This window comes from Equus przewalskii, chromosome 15, assembly GCF_037783145.1.
Source record: "Equus przewalskii isolate Varuska chromosome 15, EquPr2, whole genome shotgun sequence".
In the NCBI taxonomy this organism is placed as follows: Eukaryota; Metazoa; Chordata; class Mammalia; order Perissodactyla; family Equidae; genus Equus; species Equus przewalskii.
Genome location: NC_091845.1, coordinates 88,737,832 through 88,762,775, shown reverse-complemented (window position 1 = coordinate 88,762,775; position 24,944 = coordinate 88,737,832). Strand labels below are relative to the sequence as shown.

General features: G+C 51.1%; 1 protein-coding gene across 27 annotated transcripts in view; it reads left to right on the top strand.

Annotated features, from left to right (window-relative positions):
- The window catches only part of PLCH1 (phospholipase C eta 1), a 208,780-nt gene that overhangs the window by 23,024 nt on the left and 160,812 nt on the right, over positions 1–24,944 (top strand). For 24 of the 27 annotated variants that reach the window (XM_070577695.1, XM_070577717.1, XM_070577700.1 and 21 more), the window contains one exon: positions 4,975–5,086. In XM_070577695.1, the coding sequence (XP_070433796.1) occupies positions 5,008–5,086 (79 nt within the window). In that variant the 5' untranslated portion in view covers positions 4,975–5,007. Of the gene's footprint in view, positions 1–4,974; positions 5,099–24,498; positions 24,563–24,944 lie in introns of those variants that run through there. The other 3 variants (XM_070577705.1, XM_070577707.1, XM_070577706.1) reach the window with 3 other exon arrangements.

The window sequence follows — 24,944 nt, the reverse complement described above, 5'->3', positions numbered from 1 at the left end:
GTTGCCAGGTGCAAGCCACGTGTCCACCTGAATCGGGATGCAGCTGACACGAGCTAGATCTCATGGACAGAAACTGGAGAAGGAGTTGTATAAGAAAGCCAGAGGAAAGCAGGTGATGGCCAGCAGATGGCTGCCACTGTGAACCTTTTCTTAGGGGACTTTATTTAAATTGTGTGAAGAATTTCTCTTTCTTTTCTGGAGTTGTTTTTTTCTTTTGCTGAGGAAGATTAGCCCTGACCTAACATCCATTGCGAATCTTCCTCTATTTTGTATGTGGGTCACCACCACAGCATGGCTGATGAGTGGTATAGGTTCACGCCAGGGAACTGAACCTGGGCTGCTGAAGCAGAGCATGCCGAACTTAATCAGTAGGACACAGGGCCAGCCCTGTGGAGTTTTAAAAGTGTTGACAAGTGCTTATTACTCAAAATACTTGTGGCTTTTCTTGGTTGCGAGTGTTGCCCTTGACTCTCCAGTGCCTTCCTTGCTGGTGCTGTCCTCCTCCCGCAGTTTGACCCAGGCCACTTGGGTCATGTGCCTGCAGATAGAAGTACACATGTGGGGAACGACTGTAAATGTGACTAGTCATTTGTAAAATGAGCTTTGGAGCATGTGGACTCTCTAGATGTTTGTAGTCCATCTGAGGAATCCCCATGTAAGCACGAAAGCTTCCATGCCCGCTGCAGAACATGTGTGTTCTGTAGAACAGTGCTTATTGATGCGGCTAGAACATCCTAAAATACTAGGAAGTTATTAAGTGAAAAAAGTATACTACAAAATAATAGTATTTCGTTTGTGTTAAAAAAAAAAAATAGATAACGGTGTCCACGGTGGTCGTCTCTGGGTGATAGGGTGGTGTTGCTATGTAAGTTTTTTGAGCTTTTTTGTGTGTTTCAAGCTCTAAAATTGGATAAAAACAAATTGTTAGAGATAAATAAAATGCATACATATGTAATACATACATAATTTTATATCTATGTGTGTGTATATACATGGCATTTTCTATATCTTAACTATCCACAAAAAAGTAAAAACTGCATTAACTTTATTCTGGAGGCAGAATTTGAAACTCGCTTTAATAACCATCAGTTGTTTCTCTGAGAATGTTCCTGGGTCACTGAGTTATTTCTGTGAGTCCCTCCAGGATTGGGAGCTACATGTTCTAGAGAGTTCCACAGAGACCTCTTAGGAGGTGGAGTAGCATTTTGTAAGCCCCAAAAGAAAGTTAAAAAACAGTTTTTAAACATCTTTGCTTTTGCCTGACTATTGACTCAACAACTTCAAATTGAGTACAAAGTGCAATGGAAGTACATCTCTAATGTAATTTACATGGTAATCCTTTGAAAAATCACTGAAAGTGTATTTTTGTAGATATTTTCGCCCATTGTGTTCACATGGATGGGACCATGAATGCTCAAAGGTTCCTGCCTGGGCCTGTTAAGCGACTGTCCCCGCTGGCTGTCCCCCTGGCTGTCCCTGTGGCTGTCCCCCTGGCTGTCCCTGTGGCTGTCCCCCAGGCTGTCCAACTGGCTGTCCCCTGTCTGCCCTGAGCCAGCAGTGCTCGCACCCATGCTCCCTCCTGGCCGCCCCACAGCCCGTCTGGCCTCACTGGTTTCTAAGGTCCCTTCAGTTACCTGCCCTTTGTGAGCCCTGTTCCTGGCTCGTCGTCTGAATTCAGCTGAGGCTAACACTGTGTCAACTGCTCAGCTCCCTCTTCCCGGCCCCAGACCTACTACCTCCACTCATTATCTCCTCCTCCGTTATCTCTCAATTTTAAAATCATTTGCTCTGTTCTGGAGGCCAGAGTGTGCACTTCCTTCCCTCAGTCTCCGAATGGGGGACTCCGGGAGCCAGGCACACGGTGAAGGTGTTGCTGGCCTTCCCTGAGGGCCTGTGGAGTGTGCACCCAGACTGCGCTCGGGCAGCCTCCAGTGTGCCCCTCAGCAGGCAGATGCCGGGGAGGTAAGAAGGGTGAGTCGACTGGAGCATGGGGCAGGCGACCTGGGGGCCTTGGGGGTCAGCTGCTCTCCCTTTGTGCTCTGGTTCAACCATTTACACTCTTGAGTGCCCTCTTCCTGAAAACAGCGCTTCTGGGGTTCTTCTGGGAGTAGAGAGAGTGCGCAGAGTGGTCCTCAGCTTGGCTCACTTGGGAATCGCCTTCGGGGCTGTGGGGCAGGGTCGGGGGGCCTGAGTCCCATCCCAGAGATTCTGGTGCAGTTGGTCTGGGGACCTGGGAGTCGGGTTCCCAGCTCCCAGGTGGGTGATTCTGACATGCAGTGGCGGCTGAGACCCACTGGTGGAAGGCCCATCCAGGTCCTGGTGAGTAGCTGGCAGATAGGATTTTGATAGTTCTGTGCAGGAGTGGGTTCGAGGTAAGCTGGAGGGAGAGCTTCCTGGCGGCATTATGGGAGGCAGTGGCATTCTGCTAGCCCTCAGAGCTAAGAGCAGCATTACAGCCTGAGCAGAAAGATCCGATAGTCGGAAAGCCTGGTCCATTGATGGGAACCTGTGCTCAGGTATCTCAATATTAATACATCTCTCTGGTTTGTGTTTCTGTCCTCAGATTGTTGCAGGTCCAAACCCTCGCTGGGTAGATCTGACGGTGCTACCTGTATTAATTGTCTATTGCTATGCAACAGATTGCTCCAAATCTCAGTATCTTAAAACAGTAATTATTTACTATCTTTCCCTGTTTCTTTGGGTCAGAAATGCAGATGGAATACAGAGGAGAGGGTCTGTCTCTGCTCCTCTGTGTTTGGGGCGCATCTGGGAGACTTGAAGCCTGGCATTAGAATCATCTGCAGGTGCATCCACTCGCAGATCTGGGTTGGTGTTGGCTGTGGGCCTCTCTGGGCTCTCAGCTGGGACATGCACGTGTCCTCATGACTTGGCGGCTGGGTTCCCAGGGCAAGCATCCGGAGAGACCAGGGCCAGGCAGAAGCTGTGTCTTGTTTATGACCCAGTCTTGGAAGACTCATAACATCAATTCTGATTTGTTAGAAATGAGTCCCTGAGTCCAGCCTATATTCAAAGGGAGGTGAATTAGGTTCCTCCCTTTGAAGGGAGGAATGAAGATTAGCCTCCACGTTACGTGGCAGTCCAGCGCCTCTAGCCTGTCATGGCTGGAGCCTTGGTTTGGGGCCCGCAGGTGGGATTCAAGTCCATGGCTGCCTTTTCCAGCAGCAGGAAGTCCCTCCCTGACCCTTCCTCTCCTCCTTTCATCTGGTCAGAGTAAGGACCGCGCCAGAGTCAAGTCTGTGCAAATGTTTTGCTACCTGTATACAAATGCACATTATTCTTTCATCTTCTGGCTCCACCAGCCTCCTTCCTTGAATTGAGGATGAACAGAGAGGGCAAAGTGAAGAATGAAACCTTGAAACCACAAGATCAAGTTAGTAAGGAAAAGTGAGCATGAATGCAGACAGGTTCTCCTAATTCCCTGTAACTTATAATATAAATCATGAATATACTTTCTGTAGGAAATAGTTACTGCTGATATTACTGTAAATTATTTCCAGTTCTTGAAAAAAAGTATTCTTTTAAAAATATAGAAGTCTTCAAAAATTACATATGTGAATGTATGTATAAATAAATAAATAAATGCATAGAAAATGAAGTGGAATGATACACACCAAACACAGTGGTCGTTCCAGGAGAGGAACATGAAATGAGGGAAGAGGGGATTTTTCAATTGAAAAAAAATTTGATGAATTTTGGTGTCGTTTGTTTTTTGAAATTAATGAGCACATATAACTATTGTTTTTAAAGAGATCTTTGTAGTATGTAGTATTGGCTGGGGAGAGGGCAGGGTGCCGGCTCTGTAACCATCTGTTTTCTGTCCTGTTTTAGATTGGTGGTAGGTGGTGTTATCTGAGAGTGATGGGCCCTCAGGCTGAGGGAGCAGGATGAGCAGCCAGATTCAGCCGGGTGGGGATGGGGCCGGAAGGGGGAGTCAGCACGGAGCCAGAGAAATAGGAGGTGGTGGAGTTCGAAGCCCCCTGGGGACGGTCAGGAGGAGCCTGGGCTCCTCCTCATGCCATCCCCGAGTGAACACAGCTCTGCTAGGTGATGTTTTCCGTGAGGGGCTGGCTTCCTCCTGGAGGGCCTCCCAGAGCTCTCAGCCACTTCACTAGGACCGGTGACAGGTTGTTCTCACCTGTGGGTTTTCCTTCACACCAGCCTTGCTTGGTTTTGCCTGGCTTTATTCTGTGACCAGAGATAAGCTGGAATTCTGAGAAGTTGCTTTAGCCAAATCCTGAGAACAAGGAGGGCCTTGTTTGGGGTTATGCACATCAGCTTTTGGAGGAGGTTAATTCATCAGCTCAGCTCTCTGCTTTCCAAGTCCCTGTTTGAGTTGGGATCGTGTTTCTCTGTCTGTGAAGGGGAAAGCCTCATGGAGGAGCAGGTGCCGCTTGAGGCCTGTGCGGCGCTGATCACACCAATGGGCGCAGGTTGGGGAGACGCAGGCCCTGGTGGTCCTAAATGGACACTGGTAATGAACCCAAAGAGGGAGGCAACTTTGTTACCGTGTTTGGCTTGCCCATGGCTATGTGGACGCTGTTAGAATTTCTAGGATTTCCATGGATTGATTATGTAGTCCACAGGGTGGTCCTGACCCCGAATTCAGGAGCTGGGAGTGGTCGTCGCCTCCCCTCCTGCGACTGACGTTTCCCAGAAGCCACCAGCACGGACTGGGTTGGTTCCAGCCGAGTGTGAACATGGCGAGGCCTGGGGCACATAAACCAGTCCTGAAACTGGTTCCTGCTGGAGGTCTGCTTTCCTCGGGGGCAGCAGTAACTGAGCCCTGAGAGGGCTGCTTGAAAACGCTGCTGTGCTGCGTGTGGAACGCACTCTACCCCGTGGAGGCCTAGGGGAGTTCCTTGGGCTCGGGATTCCTGGAGCAGCTCCGTAACTGGTGGCATTCTGAGGCCGGCGGCGCGTGCGGCTTCATCATTTTCTCTGTCTCCCTCGCAGGGCAGCTGGTTCGGATGCGTGCAGAAGCCTGACATGAGCTCCTGGAACCTGGCGGAGAGGAGCCGCGCGCGGTATCGCAGGCATTTTTTGGTGGACAACAGTGCATTTCACGGTGAGCTGCCTCGTGTGTGTGGGTGGCTGGGTCTTCTCTGTGTCTCCGACAGGACTTATTCTGCTCTCTGGGTGCAGATACGGTGTGACTGTGGGGTCGGTCCAAGAGCCCGAGTGAACCTGCTCATGGACAGGCCCCCGGAGCCCTGCTGGGCTGGTCCGGCAGGTGTGAGCGGGACGCCCCCGACACCGCAGTGGCGTTGCGTTCCCTCCCTCCCAGGTGGTCCGTGACTGCTGTGTCCCCACTCCAGTGATGTCCCACTCGCGTCTGAAACGTTGGGGTCCAGGCCCATTGCAAGTGAGTGCTGACTGCTACGGGTCAGCGGTCAGTGCCCGTCACCAGCCGGTGTGGCCGGTCGGCCGCAGCCACAAACGGAACAGAGTTCCCAGCACCTCACCGCGGCTGTCAGTCACCAGTACAAGTCGTTTTCAGGGCACATGACTGATTGCATCCGCCCTGCCAGCGTTTGCTTTGTGTATGCAGTCGGGGAATGCTCTGTCAGTCCTGCTGTCAGGACACCCTGGACTGAAATTGGTGTGAGAGCCAAAGATTGATGTGTCACCAGAGGTTTTGGAGAAAGCTCCATCAGAAACTGGTGGAATTACAGAGGGAGGAGATTTTGCAGGGGGTGGAGTGTGTTCAACAGGCCCGTGATCTCAGTTGTCTTCGCCCTTTGCAGTTCGGCTTTTCTTCCTCGCTCTGGTAACGGCCTGAGTGTTGGGTGCTGCCTTAGTCAGGTTTAGCTGAGTCTGACCTGCTTCACTGAGGCGCTTGAGAGTTTGCTGGGGTTTTCACGTTCGTTCTCCCCTCACTGGGGACGTCAAGGGGTCGAGGGCGGCTCCGTTCCCAGGTCAAGAAGGGGAGCGGAGACGAAAGGACTGGCCCAAGTTGATGTCGTTGCCAGTGAGTCTGGACTGCGGTCCTGGCGTCCGCCTTTGCAGCTGGCCCTCCCGGCCCTGCGGGGAGTCGGGAATCGTGACTCCACACCACGGCCCCGAGGTCTGCCTCATGTTCTCGCCACCTCGTCTGAGGGCCTGTCCACAGCTTCATCTTGCAAGTGTTTGCTGCATGGCACTTTCTGTTACAACTTTATTTGTATTAAAAAAGAATAGATTTGATAGTCAAACAGACACAAGAGTTAGAAAAAGTAGCTTTATTTTTTCAAGTTTTATTTTGTGCCAATTTTGAAAAAGTTCAGATTTACACGCTTTCATTCAGTATTTTAGAATGTCTTTGTCCAGAGATCTCAAAGGCTGTAAGAACTTAAAAACAGTTTTGGTGCTGGCCCAGTGGTGTAGTGGTTAAGTTTGTGTGCTCTGCTTTGGCAGCCCAGGGTTTGTGGGTTCTGATCCTGGGTGTGGACCTACATACTGTTCATCAAGCCATGCTGTGGTGGTATCTGACATACAAAATAGAGGAAGATTGGCACAGGTGTTAGCTCAGGGACAATCTTCCTCACCAAAAAAAAAAAAAAAAAAATTGTACATATTTTAATAGTTGTCTTACCACTTAGTGTATTATTGTGTCAGAGATACTTGTGCTGGGGGCTCAATGAACATGTCCTACTGAGTCATTCCGATGCCTCTGCAATAGTTATTATTTATCCCATTTTGTGGATGGGGAATGGAGGCTGGGGTGGTTGTGAAGTGGTGATCTAAAATCTAAACTCTGATCTGCCTGCCTCCAAAACCCCACGATTTCTTTCCTCCAGGCCAGCACCTCCATTTCAGTGATTTCAGGGAGGAATCAGCGCTCTCAGAGGTTATGTTCTATTTGCTAATAGTTGCTCTGTGCATCTTGTGTGTGCGATCTTGAGCCGGTCACAAAACCCTGCAGGTTCGTCTCCTCTGAGATGAGCATGCTGGTCTCTGTTCTGAGGCTCTTTCTGGATCTGGTTTCTGGGATTCCATTGCCGTGTTTCGGGGAGTTAAGTGACTGGTGTTTGTGAGCTCTCCGCCACTAAACGTGAGAGCACGAGGGGGCAGCAGAGGACGTGAAACACGATTGGGCACTTGTTGCTTTGGGAATTGCTCCTCTGAAAGGATTCAGAGATGGCAAATCTTCCAACACTAAAAGGATTAAAGCCAATTAGAATTCTGATCTATTCGTTTATAATAAAGCCATAGCGTTATGTGTTTCTGATGGTGTAAAATATCACTTCGGACTTCTGTGCCTAAGGATGTGTGGTTTGGGAAAGAATAAACCTCTGCACTTCCTCTTTCTTTACCTGTGCGGAAAATGAGCGTCTGTTGAGATGGGAACTTCCCTGTCTTACTGGACGCTGTGGGAGGCCTGGTGTGTTTGAGCTTGAGGGAGCTCCTGTGACGATAGCGTTCTAGAGGATTTCAGGACGTTTCCGAGAAGAGGGGCCACGACGCGGTGTCGGGAACTTCAGATCTGCTTCCATGGGACGTCTGGGAAGTGGGATGAGCAGTGGGAGGCTCCTTGCTTACTGGCTTGGCTTCTCTCTGTCTATGCTGATAACTCCTTACATGACCAAATCAATCAAAAAGAAACCAAATCTCTTGATGATAAACAGAAGAGAACCACTTCCTCCCTAAGATAGTGGACTTCAGGATGTGCTGGCTGTGTGAGCGCACTGTACACGCAGACTTAAGCAGCGTTCCCAGGAGGAGAGTCACGTGGAGTAAGACTCTGTGGGCTAAAGTGGTCCATAAAGGGTAAAGTGGAAATGCAACACTGCATACAGTTTCATGGTTCATAAGACATGTTCATGCCTGGTTTTCTGAGCACAAAGGTGATATGTTCCCATTGGAAACTGTTGTGAAAATTGCTCACCATCCCACAACCCAAAGAGCAGCTGCGTTAGTCGTCTGTTTCTCTCGGTCTTCTGTCTGCTGTTTCATCCCCTAGCGGTGCTGACGTGGGCACGGGGCACTTGGGACGGTCAGGAAGTGGTGCGTGCGGGCTGCTGGGGACCAGCTGGCCGAGCGCTCTGAGCTCTGTGTCCGCGATGAGAGGAGCCTGTGAGGGACCGTGAGGAGCTGTGTTTCTGTCCCGCTTGTCTCTCTTTTGGCCAGAGTTTTAGGGAATCTCGAATCCAGAGGGACTGTGCCCCTATCAAAGAAGCCAGCTGCTGGGGTTTTCCTCTGCGCAGGGTCCTTCTCCTGATGTTTGAAATAGAGACAGCACTGGGGCAAGAATGACTTGCGGGGTGCGGACTTTGCTTCAACGGCTCCAGCTTTCATGAATTATTCTTATTTGAAAGTTACCTGTACCCTCAGCTGTTTTTCTTGGTTGCAGTGAATTGCAGCATTTTTTTCTGACCTAGGACACAGATTCTTAAACCAATAATCAGTATATTTGCAATTAATATATACAATTTGTTATGCACGTAAGTTTTTTCCAAACATTTGAGTTCCTTAATAGAATATACCTGGAGGAGATTTAAGTTTTGTTTTCATGCACTGCTGGTTATAATTGAGATGTTGGAAACAATGATTGCTTTCCTTTAAGTTATTTTGGTATCTTCCCAGGTTATGTTGAAATTTATTTCTGTTGCTATCATGTTATATGAATGTTTCCGAACGACTGTCACAAATCTAGACTGGAAAGTTCTGAATTGGATTACGAATGTCTCTTACTGTCAAGGGATGAGACTAGGGTAGTTCTCTTGTTAACATCTCTTCAAACCTGCCTTTTGTGTACCTTGACTGCCTCACAGCAGCCTTCTAATGACACCAATTACTTTAGTTAATTGATTGAATGAAATCCTTTCTAGTCTCCCCTTCCTGGCCAGAGGCCTCGTCAGCGATGTCAGGATAGAGACTTGACTGCCAGTCTGTGAGGAAAGGAGGCTGGATGGGGACCCAGACACGAGCCCTAGTTCCAGTTTCTCTGCTGACTGTGTTGCCTTTGTCACATGGGGACCCTCAGTTTCCTCGTCTCTGAAGTGAGGGTTGTGCCAGTTTCCAGGCTCCCTGTGGCAGCAGTGTTGGAGGTCCCTGTGCATCAGCATCAGAGTGGGGGTGTGGCGGCGGGGAGTGTCCTCCAGGCCAGGACTGGGAGGGAAAGGCTGGCAGGATGAGGACAGAGAGGAGGGAAGACTGCCTTCTGATGTAAACTTTGTAGTTAGTTTTACACTGACAAAAAGCTACCTTTCCCTCTAGGGAGAGAGGGCATGTGTGTGTGTATGCACATGTATGTGCATGTTTGTGCACGTGTCTAAGTGTGTAACTGCACACGTATGTGTGCACGTGTATGTACACATGTGTGCAGTGTATGTTTGTGTTTATGTGCATGCATGTGTGTGTATGTTTGTATATGTCTGCGCACGCGTGTGTGTGTAGGGGTGCTCATGAATTCCTCCTGACCATGGACAGACGAGTAGCTGGGACTGACGAGCAAGCTTTCAGGACAAACGTCATTATACTCTGAAGTCAGAGTAGAGAAGTCCCCCTGGCTGGAATTCTACCTTTCCTGGAAAAAGAAAGGAGAATACGAGGTCCTGCCTGGTGAATATGAAATGAAATCTATGAAATCATGCAGAAGGGAGTTGTGGTTCTCCTTAGTTCCTGCAGTTTATGAGCAGGTGGCGACTTGGGCAGCCTGCCTGCGGCAGGGTCTGCAGGCCTTACCAGGTTCACGTCAGGGTGTTGTCTCTTGCTGAGCTGAAGCCTCCCTTCTCTGGCGAATGGCTGTTGACCACCTGCTTCTAGGCCCAGGAGACACCAGTGCACGCGAGAGTCCTGTTAGTGCCGCGATGGTCAGGAGAGCATCAGAGGAGCATGGCAACGGGGAACTTCAAAGACAGGTTCAGAGAAAGGGTAAAGAAAGAAGCTGTACCTTAGGGGAGGAAGTGTGTGAGTCATTTAAATTTCTGAATTGTAGTGGAACTGAGTCTGGAAGCAGCCTGGCCCTACGGTTCCTCTTTAGTCCCCCATGGCCACCAGGGCGGCAGTGCAGGGCAGTGTCCCTGCGGGTCTGTGATGCTCAGGCGCTTCCTGTACACTTGGAGCGGCGGCTGGCCTGGGCTCCCGCGGCTGCCCTCCCGCCGCGTTGCTTGGGTGAGTTGTTCCCTGTGGGACCAAGTTTCCAGGTCAGCACAGGCTGCAATTCAGGACACGTGACCTCTGAACTCCCTTCCGGGTGCTAAGACGTCAAGAAATCTTGTGTTTGTGACCTCCTCTCCTCGCCCCACTTTTAAGTAGAAGAAGCTAATTGGAAAATTTGCTGTGAATCAACTGACCAGATTGGTTTATGCGCTTTTCTTCATCCCTCATCTGAGACAACTCAGAGCCAGCCTCACAGAGGTAGGTGCTTATGTTCAGTTATCACCTTGATGTGAGCTGGTGTGAAAAGACACATCCCATAACCTTTGGGATGTGCTGCTCCCTCATCTCTTATATACATATAAATATTTATGTATTTTTGTATGCTTACCTATTTATTTCTTTTGGTGAGGAAGATTGGCCCTGAGCTAATGTCTGTTACCAATCTTTTTTTTCTCTTTTTCTCCCCAAAGCCCCCCAGTACATAGTTGTATATTCTAGTTGTGAGTCCCTCTGGCTGTGCTATGTGGGACGCTGCCTCAGTGTGGCCTGATGAGCGGTGTCATGTTTGTTCCCAGAATCCGAACCCGTGAAACCCTGGGCCACTGAAGCCAAGTGTGTGAACTTAACCACTCGGCCACGGGGCTGGCCCCTATATTTTAAAATTTACAGTTCATTTCTTTCTGTCTTTCTCCACGGTGGGCATTCCATTTGTAACAGTTTATCGAGCGTCTCAACTTAGTGTAGCACAGGCATGAAATGGTTTTATTTTTCTTCACTTAATGCTTTTAAAAGCACTCTGCAACATCTTGGGCATATTCTGTACTTTCTGGCTGCGTGTGGTCATTGAGGGTTGACTCTAGCATAAGATGTTGCTCTCAGACTCCCTGCACCTGTCTCCCGCTTCCCTCTGGCGCAGGCCTGGCCCGGCTGCTGGGGCTGAGGTGGAGGTTCCTCGGGCTCTGGTCTCCCCATGAAGAGGAATTCTGGGCCCAGCTCCTCAGGCTGCAGCACGAGGACAGACGGAGAGGCAGAGGGTGCCCCAGCCTGGGCCCCTGTGGCGTGTGTGGGGAGGGGTCAGGAGCCCTGTGGTGGTAGCTCCAGCCTTACCCCCGGCACCAAGGGCTCTTCGAGAACCCGTTGTCCAGCCCTCCTTTGCTCGGGCTGTGGCGTGGCCTCCCTGCCTGAGGGCACTTGGGCACCATCCGGCCCTGCCCTTTCTCTCATCTGTGTTTCCTCACCTGGGGCTGTACCGGCTGCAGCAGCTGTGGAGGAGGGAGGCGGGGTGAGGTGCACCCGCCGACCCGTCTCGTTTTGTCCCTTCTCGCACTCTTGTGGGAGCTGCTCCCGAGAGCCTGAGCGTCTCTGCGTCGTTCTCTCGTGGTTCTTCCTCCGCGTGTCTCTGGGCATGGGAGCTTCCTCCGCCTCTGTCCTTGGCGTGCGTCTCTGCCCTCCAGGCCCTGGGCTGTGCACGTGGGAGGGCCTCAGGTAGGGCGACTTTGAACGGGTGGGATCCCACCACTCACCCCGACGCTGCCCTGGGACCCCAGAGCCACTCCAGGCCGGTCCTTGTCCACTCACATTTCAGGTCAGGGCGACTTCATTCCCCAGAGGTCCTGGGGTTCTTTACTGTGCTTGCTTCTTGCAGGATTGTGTAGCTGGATTGATGAGAACCAAGCGACAGTTTAGGTTTATAAAAATCCCTGTGGAGGGGCCGGCCCGGTGGCATAGCGGTTAAGTTTGTGTGCCCTGCTTTGGCGGCCCGGGTTCACAGTTTGGATCCCGGGTGCAGACCTATACCACTTGCCAGCCAGGCTGTGGCGGTGACCCACTTACAAAATGGGGGAAGATTGGCACAGATGGTAGCTCAGGGATAATTTACCTCACCTGCCTCCCCCCCCCAAAATAATATCCATGTGGAGACATCTCGACCTCCTTTCCCCATCAGAAATCTGATTTGACGGGAGAATTTTGCTGGATAGCTGAACCCACTGTTATCTCTCGTCATGCTGACCGTGTCTAGGTCATTCACGTTCTGTGGTGACCAAGGGGTGAAAAGGTCAGGTGGTGGACAAGGCACAATGGCCAGTTGAAGCCCCGGTTCCGGGGGCCCAGGTGGGTGAGGGGTGGCCTGTTGGGTCTCTGAAGCCTGAGCCTCCATTCTCGTCAGAAACAAGCCTCTTCCGCCGGGTGCGCCCCTGGCCTGCCTTTCCGCTCGACTCCAGTTCTTTCTCTTGAACTGAGGCCGCTGGGCATCAGCCAGGCAGAAGGCCTGACTGTTGAATTCCTTGTGCTTGAGACACCAAGTTTCCAGTTCCTGAATTAGAAAGAAGAAATAGTATGCCTAAAACATCATGTTGTTCTGATCTGCAGACTCCTCGCGGTGTAAATGGTTACTTGTGAGGATTGTTTCCCCTTAGACCCGTGACGGATTTCAGCCTTTGTTCTTTATGCTGCATTTCTATAATTATAACTTTCTCTGCTCTCTCATTTTCCTGGTTGTCTTGCGTCTCTGCGTCTAACGGCAGCACGGAGACTGACGGGAGACGAAATGTCTTTCCATGAGTCGATTCAGGGTTCCTCCAGGATGACGTAATTATTTAATTAGTTACGTAAAAGATCCAGATTCTTCTCTTGGACCACGGTAGTAATTATTAGTGATTGCCCCTGTGGTCACAGAAGCCTTGCGTCTCCCGTCTGTCAAAGTGATTAGCAATCGCAGTTGGTCCCTTCGTCTGTAAGTGGAGAGTCGGGGTGACTGTGTTGTTTTGGGACTCGTCCCTCACAAGTGCAACTGTGGCTTCAGGGGGATGTTGGGATCTGTTGGGTTTGTGTGAAGCCTGTGGGGAGTGTCATGTGGCTCGCCCCCTCCCGCAGCTCCTGATGACTCCTGATGTCCTGGCCCAGGCCGCATCTCTGCGCTCGGCCCCCACATGTCTGTCCTCCTTCCTGGCGGCTGCACGGCGCCTCCAGTGCCTCTGACTCGCAGGTCAGGCCCGCGCTCCCCTTCCTTGGGGCCATTGGCTGCGCTCCCCTTCCTTGGCAGCCTTAACTGGCCCTTCCCTTCCCTCCTTGTGCCCCAGCCACACTCGCCTTTGTGTTCCTTGCCCACAAAACCTACCCCTTCACCTCCTCAGCTTTCAGCTTATCCTTCAGATCCAGTGAAGGGCCCTCCGCAGAGCAGCCTCTGTTGACCCTGGCCTGGCCGGTTTCCTGCTCTCTGTCACCCTGCACTGCGGCCTTGGGGCATTGTCACTGCTGTAAGAACACAGTTAATTTCTGTCCCCGCCTTCCAGGTTCCAGGAGAGCAGGGCCTTCCGACTTGCATCTCGGGGACTTAGGGGCGGCATCGTGTCAGTCGGTGCTCAGTACAGCCTCGCTGAGTGAGTCACTCATTTTCTTTACTGGGGGGCTGCACCCCTGCCGTGTGGTGGCTGTGCCCTCTCTGGAGTTTGGCCTGAGTCTTTCTGCTGTGTGTGCTCGGGCCTCTGCCTGCACGCCCTGTGCTCTCTGTCACACGTGCCTTTGCCTTGGAGAACGAAGGATGCTGTGGAGCCTTCCTCCTGAGACTAAGAACCCTCCTGTTCTGTAAAAAAGCTTATTACAGATGCATAGTGCCTTGAAACAGAAAAGGACGAAGCCGTTTCTTTAAAATAATTTCTTAGACATTTTGAATTCATTTAATAGTACTTTCCAGAATTTCCATGTTGGTTATAGATATGTCTATTTCACTCAACTCTGAAAATGGAGGTTTCACTCACTAAAAGTGCACTATTAGTAAAAGCTGTTTGATTGCAGGGTTTTGCTATTGAAATTCTCTGCTGCTCGTGTCTGGAAGTCTCTGGTCACAGAGCGAGTGTCGTCTGCAGAGAGCAGAGCTGCGCAGCACGGCAGCGCAGGCTTCCGGGAGAGAGGAGCGGAAGCCAGGGGCACGCGAGGGGAATAATCAGGCAGCATCGGGCCTCTTTAAAAGTGGCAAAGACACACTTTTATTTCAGATTTACAAAGAACAGGAATGGTCGGCATGTAGGCCTTCGCTCTGAGACTCTTGCTTGTGAGAGCGCGGTCCTGACTTCCTCGGGATAAACACAGAACCTGTGAAAACACGTCCCGTCCAGTTTCGTTTTGCCCATATTCGGCCCTTGGTCAGAATATGTGACTACAGGTAACAGTGTTCTCAGGATTTCTTGTATTTAGATATCGAATATGGTGACTTATGCCAATTAGAAGGGAGAACGGTGGACACATTTGTTACTTTGCGTCCTAGTTTTATTTCTTGCCAACTTGAAACTGAACGTCAGTGTGTATCCGTGAATACCCGTCTCTGAAATTACACAGTGTCAGGATTTCTAGGCACTGTGCTTTTCAGCCAGGAGCTTCTTATCTCCAGGTGTGGAGACAGATTAACTCTCTTCAAGCCAGGGTCCCCGCCGAGGCTGCGCCTTGGAATCACCGGGATATAAAACGTGGGTGGTCTCAGCCCAGAGATTCTGATTTAACTGGTCTCGCTGTGGCCAGGCCTGGGGGCAGTTTTACAACCTCCCAGGTGGTTCCAGTGGGCAGCCAGTTAGGTTCTGGTGTGTGGAAAACCCCAGACGTTAGGAGGTAGATACCTATTGTCTCAGCAGAACTGTGGAGTTCGTGAACACAGCGGCTGTTTCTCGCGGTGATAGCCTATGTCACACTGAATCTTGAGGGTCGGAAGAGGGGAGATCTAATAAGGAGGGTCTGGATCCTGCAGTGTGTTTGAGCGTCGAGGAAGCAGGAGAGTGGCGGGGAGTCGTTCATGCTGGGGACTTCGTGGTGCGGGCTGTCTTTAACTCTTTTCACTTTATGTTCTCTGATGACCGCAGCGCAGGCTCACTGTAGAAAAGTTGTTGAGTGCAGGAAAGACTAAAGCGCGGAGAAGAGTCTCGAATCATAGTGCGTGTCTCAAGTTTGCACTTTCTCAAAATGACTTTAAAGCAAAAGACTAAACGTGATTCTCAACTCTGGTTATAAATTAGAACCTGCTGGGGCGCTTAGAAGTGCTGATGGCTGGGCACTGCCGGGCCCGGTTAGGATGGGACCCCCGTGTGCCCCCTCCCTGCCTCCTCTCTGTGCTTATCCAGATGTCCGTGTCTAGGTATATTCATCCAGGGCATTTTGGTGCACTGGAGGGCGAGAATCACTGGACTCAGTTGTTGCTTGACTGCCACATTGCTCTGATCAGTAAACTAAATCAGATGTTCGTCTACTAATTTAATACAGTATGTAATTATTCTCTAGTTTGGGCCAAAGTGATACATAAAAATCTTGCAAGTGACAGTTCTCCTTGACGTGGTTGTGTTTTTCTTTCCTGACAGATTTCCTTCATGTTCCTTTCAATGTCATGCTTTCTCAGTGTCCTTAAAGTGTGACTTGTCTTAACTTTACAGCCAATGGATCTGTTACGTGAGATAAAGATTTCCCTTGAGCGTTAACTGACCTCACAGCTGCCCATGGCCTCCTGATGGTAAACAGAAATACTTTGGGAAGGTTCTTAACAACAGCAACAAAGAATGGACGAATAGTGTTGTGTTTCGATTAATCCGTAATGAGGACTACGCAGCTCACAGCAGGACAGTTTAGGAATTGATACAGACGTAAATGTGAAACACAGGAAGTGGGAGAGTGCCGTCACTCAGAAACATCGCATGAAACCCAGAGTGTTATCAGAACCGCGTCTGTCTGTCCGCTTGGAGGACTGAGGGGCACCTGGGGACTTAAGAGGAGCAGGATGTTCTCTTGTGGAAGGCGTCTGCCCTGCCTCCATCACTCTACGTGCACGGAAGCTGATGCTTAGGGTCCTGCGTTGGCCACAAGGTCCAGAATTGGCAGGAGAAATCTGGGCTTCTCAGCTGCCTTCTTTGCACGTGGGGTTGTGTGGGGGACACAGAGGAATTTGGGGCTGATGTGAAGATAACTAAATTCACACCTTGTCAGGAGGCACAGACGGATTCTCTGCTCGAGTATTCTTGGGGCACTATCAGGAAGGTCTGGGGCTGGTGCCGAATCGAGTTGTCATTAGAGCTGGCGATGCTGTTGCTTTACCAGCATTAGCTCTTTTAAGTCTTTCAATAAGGCGGTTTTACAGACGAAACTCAGAGAGGCAAACAGTTTGCCACAATTCACATTGTTAGATCGTGGTGTTCACACCCAGGTGTGTCGGACTCTGAGACCCAGGGTTCTCCCACTTGTGATACAATGTGTGTGTTACACAGACTTGTTTCTTTGAAGCAACTGAGGGGGTGGGTTTGAGTGTTTTCAAAGAGCTTCAGGACCCCTCAGAGGCCCCTAGAGGACTCCACAGAGATGCGTGTGAACTGCCCTCAGGCTATGAAGGGGGCTTAGGGATCAGGGCTGGAGGCTGAGAGCTGGGGTCGCCTGGAGTGGTCCCCAGGAGCGTATTAGAAATGCAGACCCAGACCCACCTGGGACCGACTGAATCAGAGTGTGCATCTTAGCAGGAGTCCCAGATGGTTTGTACACCGTGAAGTGTGGGCAGCACTGCTCTGAGAGGCCCCCTGGCTTGGGTGTGGGTCCTCGTGAGTGAGGGGTAGTCCCTGCTCTCCAAGGAAGAGGTGGAAGAGGGAGGGAGTTAGGGGGAAGAGAACTGTTTCCCACCAAACGACACATTTAGAGAGTGGACACTTGTGTGCGAGGGGTGCAGACAGTGACAGAGACCCCAACCGGTATCCCAAGGCTCAGATTTCCAAGCAGGAGACATGAGGGCTACAAATGCCCAGGTAATTTTCTTTTCTTCTTTTATTTTTTCTAGGAAGATTAGCCCTGAGCTAACTACTGCCAATTATCCTCTTTTTGCTCAGGAAGACTGGCCCTGAGCTAACATCCATGCCCATCTTCCTCTCCTTTATATGTGAGATGCCTGCCACAGCATGGTGTGCCAAGTGGTGCCATGTCCACACCCGGGATCCAAACTGGTGAACCCTGGGCTGCTGAAGCAGAACGTGCGCACTTAACCTCTGCGCCACCAGGCCGGCCCCACCCAGGTAATTTTCTTTGTGGAATGGGCTTACCACTGTGAATCTCCTGTGTCTAAAACACGGGAAGATGGAGTTAAGGATGTAAGCAGTACCTTGGCCTGCAAAGGTGCGTGGTGTCAGAACTGGAAGGGATTGAGGAGCCACCTGAGTGAGGATTCTGAACACAACCCGTGGCTGGGCTCAGGACATTCGTGAAGTCTCTGAAAACTTGATTCAGAGCCGTCCACGTATTTACGCATAGACATGTGTGCATCCCCCTTGGCGTTTGTTGTATTTTAGAGTAGTCTGTCCTAAACCTCTGACTGAAACCACACTTTTTATGGATGAGAAACTGGCTGGTGCAAGTTCATATGAGCAGCTGGTGGCAGGGTTAATTCTGAAAGCCAGCGTTGTGCCGTTCCAACCCAGCTGGCCTGTAGGACCTGAGCTATGTATTAGCAAATGCTAAGTGGATTTTCTGTGAGATAAATCTTGCAAATCTCTGCATTTTCTGACTATTGGAAATGGTTAGGTCTTCATAGCATTGGCATGTTGTGACATAAAAGGACTTGTAGGTGAAAGCACTTCACAGCCTCTGCGTGTTGGCCAGGTGGGTGAGAAAGTGTCTGTTGCATCTGGTGCCCCATCTCTGAGGACGGCCCGGCTCCCTGAGACGGTGCTCTCCCCTCCTGGTGGCATCCAGCTGGCTTTCCTGGGTCTTCCAAGCTAATAAGTGACAGGAACTCCCTGTAGGAGCCATGTGCTGAGCTTCACAAACAGCAGTATGATCCATGTAGCGTTTAGGTCAAGCAGTGGTTCCACTATCCAGCAGTTTACTGTCTGGTTAAGTGTCGACTCCATAAATTGAAAGCACATTTGGGACGTTCTTCATTTCTAGGGATAAAGCTTTTAAAGCTGCTGCTTTGTAAAACCACAGATGAACAGCCTTTAGTTGTGGAAGTTAACTCTTTAAAGTGGTCCCTCTTTGCATCTACCAGAAAATAGCCATGTCCAGATCCTTGGGAATTGTGCCAGCATTGGGAGGACGATTGTTCAAGGAGAATACTTGGTCTTCATATCTTAGCCAGCAGCCTGTGGCTGAGGCCATCTTTTGAGGTGTGTGCTCCTATGTAGTTTAGCTCCTGAGAACCCATCTGGGAAATAATATTCTCAGATGCCTCTTATTTTGATCTCTAATTATATTTCTCGATCCTCTATCCCTTACCATTTCTCTCAAATTATATAAAACACTGCAGATGTTTAGTATCTGGCAACTCTAGGTTCCATGTTTCTGATACTAGTAGTGCAAAAATTTTTCTTGGCTGGATTACAAGTTCTGCATTAATCATAGTACTAAATTATTTCTAAATTAGATTAATTTATATAAAGTGATAAAATGTTATTGGTTTCCTACGTTATCATCTTTAGTATTCATGAAGGCACAGTTCTTTCCTCTTTTCTCCAAGGTCTTTAGCAAAATTAGTCTTCGCAACCATTTTTGTGCTACTTGACTATGAATGAGCAGGACTAATGAAGCAGAAAATTAAAATTCTTCTGATGTTTTAATTTTAATACTAATCATTAATCCACTCTTCAAAGTTGTTTCCCTCATTGATAAATTCATTGCTTTAGGAAGGCACTCTGTCTTTTACAATGTTTTTCTAGCTACAGATCTTTGTTAGACTTTTGACATTCTTGCTATTTGTGTAAGCTGTCAAGGAACAAGAATTTTGGCAGCTGAAATCGACTTGACTATTGGCAGAGACTTAATTACTTACGTTCTCACTGTGAAATTTCACAGTGAACTATAAGCATTTCGCTGCCTGTGCATGTGGAGGTTTTCCTGAGTGGAGAACGTGGGCGTCTGAGCGTGTCTCCACCGTTGAGCAGGGTGTGCGTTTGCACGAGTGCTTGGGAGAGTGGTCATGCCGGGACATTCAGGCTTGATTTTGACGTTTTTGTGTAGAGTTTTCAGGGCTGGAAAAGCCCTCAAGAGGTTATTCAGTGCGCTCAGCTGTGAGATCCCTTCTGGAAGGAGGGCTCGAGGACGGGGCGTGTGGCATCAGGACTGGCGTGTGAGAGGCGCCAGCGCATCGTGAGTGAGTCAGCAGCCCCACATTCCTCAGAGGGGGCCCTGAGGCCTGGGAATGCTAGGTGGGCCCTGGGGGGTTGCGTGGGCCTGTCACTGATGGAGAGAAGGGGGGCCCTGGGCGCGCACGGTGCCATGCGTGGTACACACCACACCACACTGTGTGCTGTGCTCACTGGAGCCTGGGGTCTCGTGCTTAAAGGGGCAGCTCCCTGTTCCCAGGCATTGGCAGGACTGTCAGTCACGTTTTCCTGCCCTGGGTCCTTAGTCCCCGGGGTAGTTTGGACACGAGATCTTGCTCCCTTTCTCCTTCTTGCCTTAAACATTTGTCGACCTGGGTTCTGTGCTGGGGACTCAGCAGTTAACAAGGGAGCCACGGCTGCCCTCTGTGTAGAGTCCCACCTTGCCTTTCCCTGCTTTTCCTGCTCCTCCCTCCCTTCTCTCCCAAGCTCAGCAGGACCCTTGTGTGATGGTAGCTTTTCCTTTGGAAATCATTCTATCCTCACAGAAGAGTTCCAAGAACGAGAGTACAAGAACCTGCGTGCACCCTGCACCCAGTGCTGTGCGCAGGCCACCTTTACCCCATCTGCCTTCTATGTGCCCACTCCTCTCTCTGCATGCACACGTGCACATGCACACACATGCGCGTTATTTTTTCTGAATAATTTGAGAACATGTTGCACACTGCATGGCTCTTTGCCCCTGAATTCTCGGTGTACACTTCCTAGGAATAGGGGTATCCCTTACATAGTCACAGTTCAGTCATCAACTTAAGGCAATTTAACGTTAAGACCATTTAAATTATTTTTAAGGTCCCTTATTTTTGAGTGTTTTTTCTCTTTTTTTCTGGCTGATCTCTGCAGAGAAGCAGACCTGAGAGGAGAGTGACAAACATGGAGAAAATGTTGAGGATTCGTAAACCCACCACATTCTTGGGGTTGGGCAGCTCCACCTGCAGCTGCACAGGCCCGGGTGTAGGAGGGCTCTGCGCTGGGCTGAATGCTCTGCTGTTGCGATCTTGAAATTCTTCAGTTTTTGGGGAAAAAAAAAGCCCCCCATTTTCGTTTTGCCTGGGACCCGCAGGTTGTGCAGCTGGTCCTCCTTGGAGTGTTCAGGCCCAGGCTGGGCGCTGTGCGGTCTGTGACAGCGGGTCCTGCTGTCGATGAGGAGGTCGAAGCCTGGAGGGACTTCAAGTCGCTTGGTCGGGCTGCTGAGCCTGGTGGGACCAGGATTTGAGCTCAGGTCTTCCTGATCCATGTCCGATGGCCATTGTCATGTTCTCCCAACCGCTCCCTGTCCGCACCTCGCCATGTCTGGTTATTCTGGATTTGGAATCTTCCTCTTTCTCTCTTAAGGAGCTCTTCCCTCCTTTGGTGCCACAGGCTTTCTCTCGCTCATCCTAATGGGAAGGCCATTTGGAAAACTTAGTAAGTTGATGCCTTTTGTTTCAAGGGAACTGCATGTCCATCTTAATCCTCTGCCTGATTGACCGTGTGCCACAGTGCAGGCGACTGGCTTCCTTCCTGCCCCAGCTCTGACAGTCTCCCTGCTCATCTCTGTCAGGGTCTGGTCCTGCTTTGTCCTGCATTGGAGGACTGTGTGGACCTGAGTGTCTGTCGGGTGGGCCCCTAGGCTCACTGCTCCCTGCTGACCTACGTGTCCTCAGAGACACCTCAGGGACAGGATGCCCGTGTCCTGCTTGCAGGGAGCGTACGTTCTGGTTGTCCCTGTTGCTGTGCCCCATCTGCCACTGGGGTGTCTTTAGGCAGAACAAAAAATTCATACATCAGGACTGTTGGGAAAATAATAGAAGGAGAAAGACTGAAGAAGTGGAGAAGAGACCGTGTGAGACTGTTGATGGTGTGAGATGCTGAAGTCATGCCAAACAGCCGCTTTCTGTCTCATTGAGAAAGAGACAGAGTCTGTTTCTTGTTTCTGTAGAGGGATTTAGACGTGGTGACAGTGCTGTGCGCTGTGGCTGCTGAGAACTGTTCCCAGAGGAGTCGGTACAACCTCTTTCTGTGGTTTCTTCCAGAAAGAGGGGCGATATCTCTGCCCAGGTCACTTAAGGTCATCATTTCCCTTAAGGTCTCGTTTTGTTATTAAAATGTCCTCCCTAGACACTGCAAGAAGAGCTTTTCAGAAGAATGCACCTCTTTTTTGTCCTTCAGGGGTGTATGTCCACCTGTTCTCAAGAGAGTCTCTGGTCAGCAATGAGGCAGGTAGCCCCGAAGTCGATGGGTGGCCTTGCTGTCCGTAGGGACCTTGGACGGTGGCCTCACTGTGCACGAGGACCTCGGGCAGTGGCCTCTCTGTCTCTCTGTGCACGAGGACCTCGGGCGGTGGCCCTGCCATGTGCGGGGACCTTGGTCCTTAGCCTGGCTTCGGCTCCAGCTGGCATGTGAGAAATGTGTCTCTGTGTCTGGCCTGAGCTTTGGTGGCTGCTGACTGTCAGGGAGCTGAGTGGCTCTCACGCCCTTTTGCTCAGAGGCCCTTCGTCTGGAGGGGGTTGTCTGTCATCTGCAACCTTCTCCTCTTTCTTCTCCTTATGGCCGTCCATGTGCTGCTTTCCTCGGGCCCATCTGCGTCCGTAGTGTCCTGGGTCAGTGTGACCATCTGGGGGTTTGCGTCGTGCTGACCACGTGTGCTTCCATCTGAAGGCGCGTGCTGTGCCTTGCTGCACTGACTGAGGCCCTGCGCCTGGGCAGACGGTCACTTGCCTCTGGTTGGACGTGGCGATGGCAGGCTCAGGTGAGCTGAGATGCCCTCTGTTGCGTGTCAGACACGCACATGTGTGGTTGTGTAAGCCCACGGCCCACCCTTGCTGGTGTGCAGCGTTTGGGTTTGTTCTGGACTTTTCCCTCCAGCTGTCCAGCTCCTCCTCCCCGGGGAGGCGTAGAGGTCATCTCTGTCCCTGTCTGAGGGGACACGTGCCTCCCGGGGCGATGGGGGTTTGACTATGTCACTACTCAAGTTCTGAGAATGTAATTGAAGCTTCAGCCTCAGCAGACACTCGTTTTTGTGTCACTGTCCATGGTCATTAGAGGTCCCCGTGTGCCTGTCTGTCTGGTTGATCCTCCAGTTAACATTGTAATTGACACCGATCGGCCCTGGCAGTAGAGCTGATGCTGGTCTGTAAGGTCTGGGTCTGTTTATTTGTATCTGGACATGAGTTCATGAAACCCAGGTGTCTGCCGAGTTCTCATATTTCCAGCCTCCACCAAAAGCTGCTCGAGTGTGCGCGTGTGCACAGCTGCGGTCTCTGGGTTTCTTGCAGGCCTGTGAGGGTTGTGGGTTCGTGGATAGCTCGAGCTGGAGTGAAGCTCTGAGCCTGCAAGGATTTCATTTTGAATTATATTGACATTTTCATCAAACTGACAGTGATGTGCCTATAAATTTTTATGCTAACCTATAAAATTTAAAGTGACATAGCCAGTAAATAGTCAAGTCTTTCAAAAAAATCTTGAAATTTTTATTTTAAGGCTAAGAGTCTTGAAGGGAGCTCAGTCACTCATCAGGGAGACATCATTTCAGAGAGGCAGTTGGCATGAAGGGCGGCTCATCTCTGTCCTGTGGACATGCACAATTAAACATGATAATACACTGTTTGTTTTGGGGTTCAGATGCTAAAGATGTATAGCCATTACTGCCGACTAATGTGTGTCAGGTTGTTAATGTGGGGGCATCCAGACTGGCTTGACCAGCGTGTGAGGCTGCGGGATGTGCTCTGTGTCCTTAGAATGCAGAGCTACGGCTCCACTGATGAATGAACAGCCGTGGAGGCAGCTGTCCGGTGAGACCCTGGTCTCTACTGTCTCCGTGTAGTTTCACAGGCCTTGGAGGGATCCCCCGGGTCTTCCTCTGCACTCACGGAAGGTTTGTAGTACACTGGGTTTGCAGTTGAAGTTCCTGGCTATGCTCTGTTGTGTGGCAGGTAATTCTAGTTGGCACCAATATGTTAAAGCACGTAGGCATGCTGTGGGGAAAGACTATAGTGTTGGGGTTGGAATGCCCAGTTTCGGGCAGTTTTGTCCCACTGTTAGTTTGTGATTGTGGAGGGTTGTGGAGGCTCGGTTCCCTCTCCTGTACAAGCAGGATGCTGCTGTGCAAGCGGGACGCTGCTGTGCAAGGGGGACTCTGCTGTGCAAGGGGGACGCTCCTGTGCAAGGGGGACGCTGCTGTGCAAGGGGGACGCTCCTGTGCAAGGGGGACGCTGCCGTGCAAGGGGGACGCTGCCGTGCAAGGGGGACGCTCCTGTGCAAGGGGGACGCTGCTGTGCAAGGGGGACGCTCCTGTGCAAGGGGGACGCTGCTGTGCAAGGGGGACGCTGCTGTGCAAGGGGGACGCTCCTGTGCAAGGGGGACGCTGCTGTGCAAGGGGGACGCTCCTATGCAAGGGGGACGCTGCTGTGCAAGGGGGACGCTCCTGTGCAAGGGGGACGCTGCTGTGAAAGGGGGACGCTCCTGTGAAAGGGGGACACTGCTGTGAAAGGGGGACACTCCTGTGCAATGGGTATGCTCCTGTACGAGCAGGATGCTTGAGGGGCCTCACTGCTTCCTTGGCTGCCTGGCTGTGCCGAGTCCTGCTCCTTCGAGGACTTTGTGAAGGTGGCCAAAGCTCCGCTTTGTCACTGTGACCGCTGCTGAGCACCCAGCCCGGCCGCACACGCCTTGTCTGTGGGGCCCTGACGTTTCCTTGAAGACGAACTTGTGGCTGTTCTGTTCTGTTCCCCGGACTCGGTGCAGAGGTGCCAGCGGTTCCCAGGGTGATGCTGACAGTGCTGCGGTTCATAGGAGGGCGACTCCCTCAGTCACTGGAGGACTGGGCCGCAGGCACGTCCTGTGCTGGCTTGTTTGAACTGACTGTGATCCATACTTTTTTTAATCCCTTAAACTCCAGCTTTGCAGTGAGCACAGCTGCTTTAGTTGGCGAGTTAATGTAAACTGAGGGCAGGTGTCCAGGACCGTCCCAGATGTTGTTGACAGACCCCAAGGTGTCTCCTGCTCTCAGGCGGCCGTGTCATCCTCGCTTGGTGCAGGCTGGTTTGCCCCTGCCTCTCCAGGGACAGCCCAGTGGGTCCAGATGGCCTGAGGTTTGACGAAGGCCTGTGCCCCGTGTCCCAGAATGGCCTGGAGGCTCGGGCTCCACAGGGTCTTGGAGGGGCCGGAACCCCGCAGTAGGTTCCCTGTGTGACGGGAGCAGACATCTCGCTCGTCCTGGGACGTCTCCCCGGGGCATCCTCTTGGACGTTTGCCTGTATCCGGCTCTGTGTGTTTGTGCGCGTGAGGATTCTGGCTGGGGTTTCGTGAGTTTGTATCACACAGCGGGTCTGGCTGAAGGACTCGTGGAGGGTTTGGGGCCTCCTTTGTAGGTGAGTGCACAGCGAAGTTTCCTGAACGGGTTAAGCTCTGGAAGCTCCGTGTTCTGCGAGGCTTTCAGGTGAAGCAGCTGATTGCGGGCTGTAAGTGAGGTGCTCAAGGTCCACACCACCTTATGCGGTGAGGGGCCTGCCCTGGAGCCGGCTTCGGGGTCCAGAGCCCAGGCCTCACGCATCTGCTCTGCCAGCTCAGGGATGGCGCTCGACTGCTCCCTGCCTCAGTTTCCACATCTGAGCCTAGAGAAGGGTTGACACCTCATTCCCTCATAGGGCGTTGCAAGAGTTAAATAAGGCGTGTGCAATGATGCAGTTAAATTTAAGAAGAAAATAAAAGCACCTGGAGATACCCATTGTTAATCTTTTCATACACTTTTCT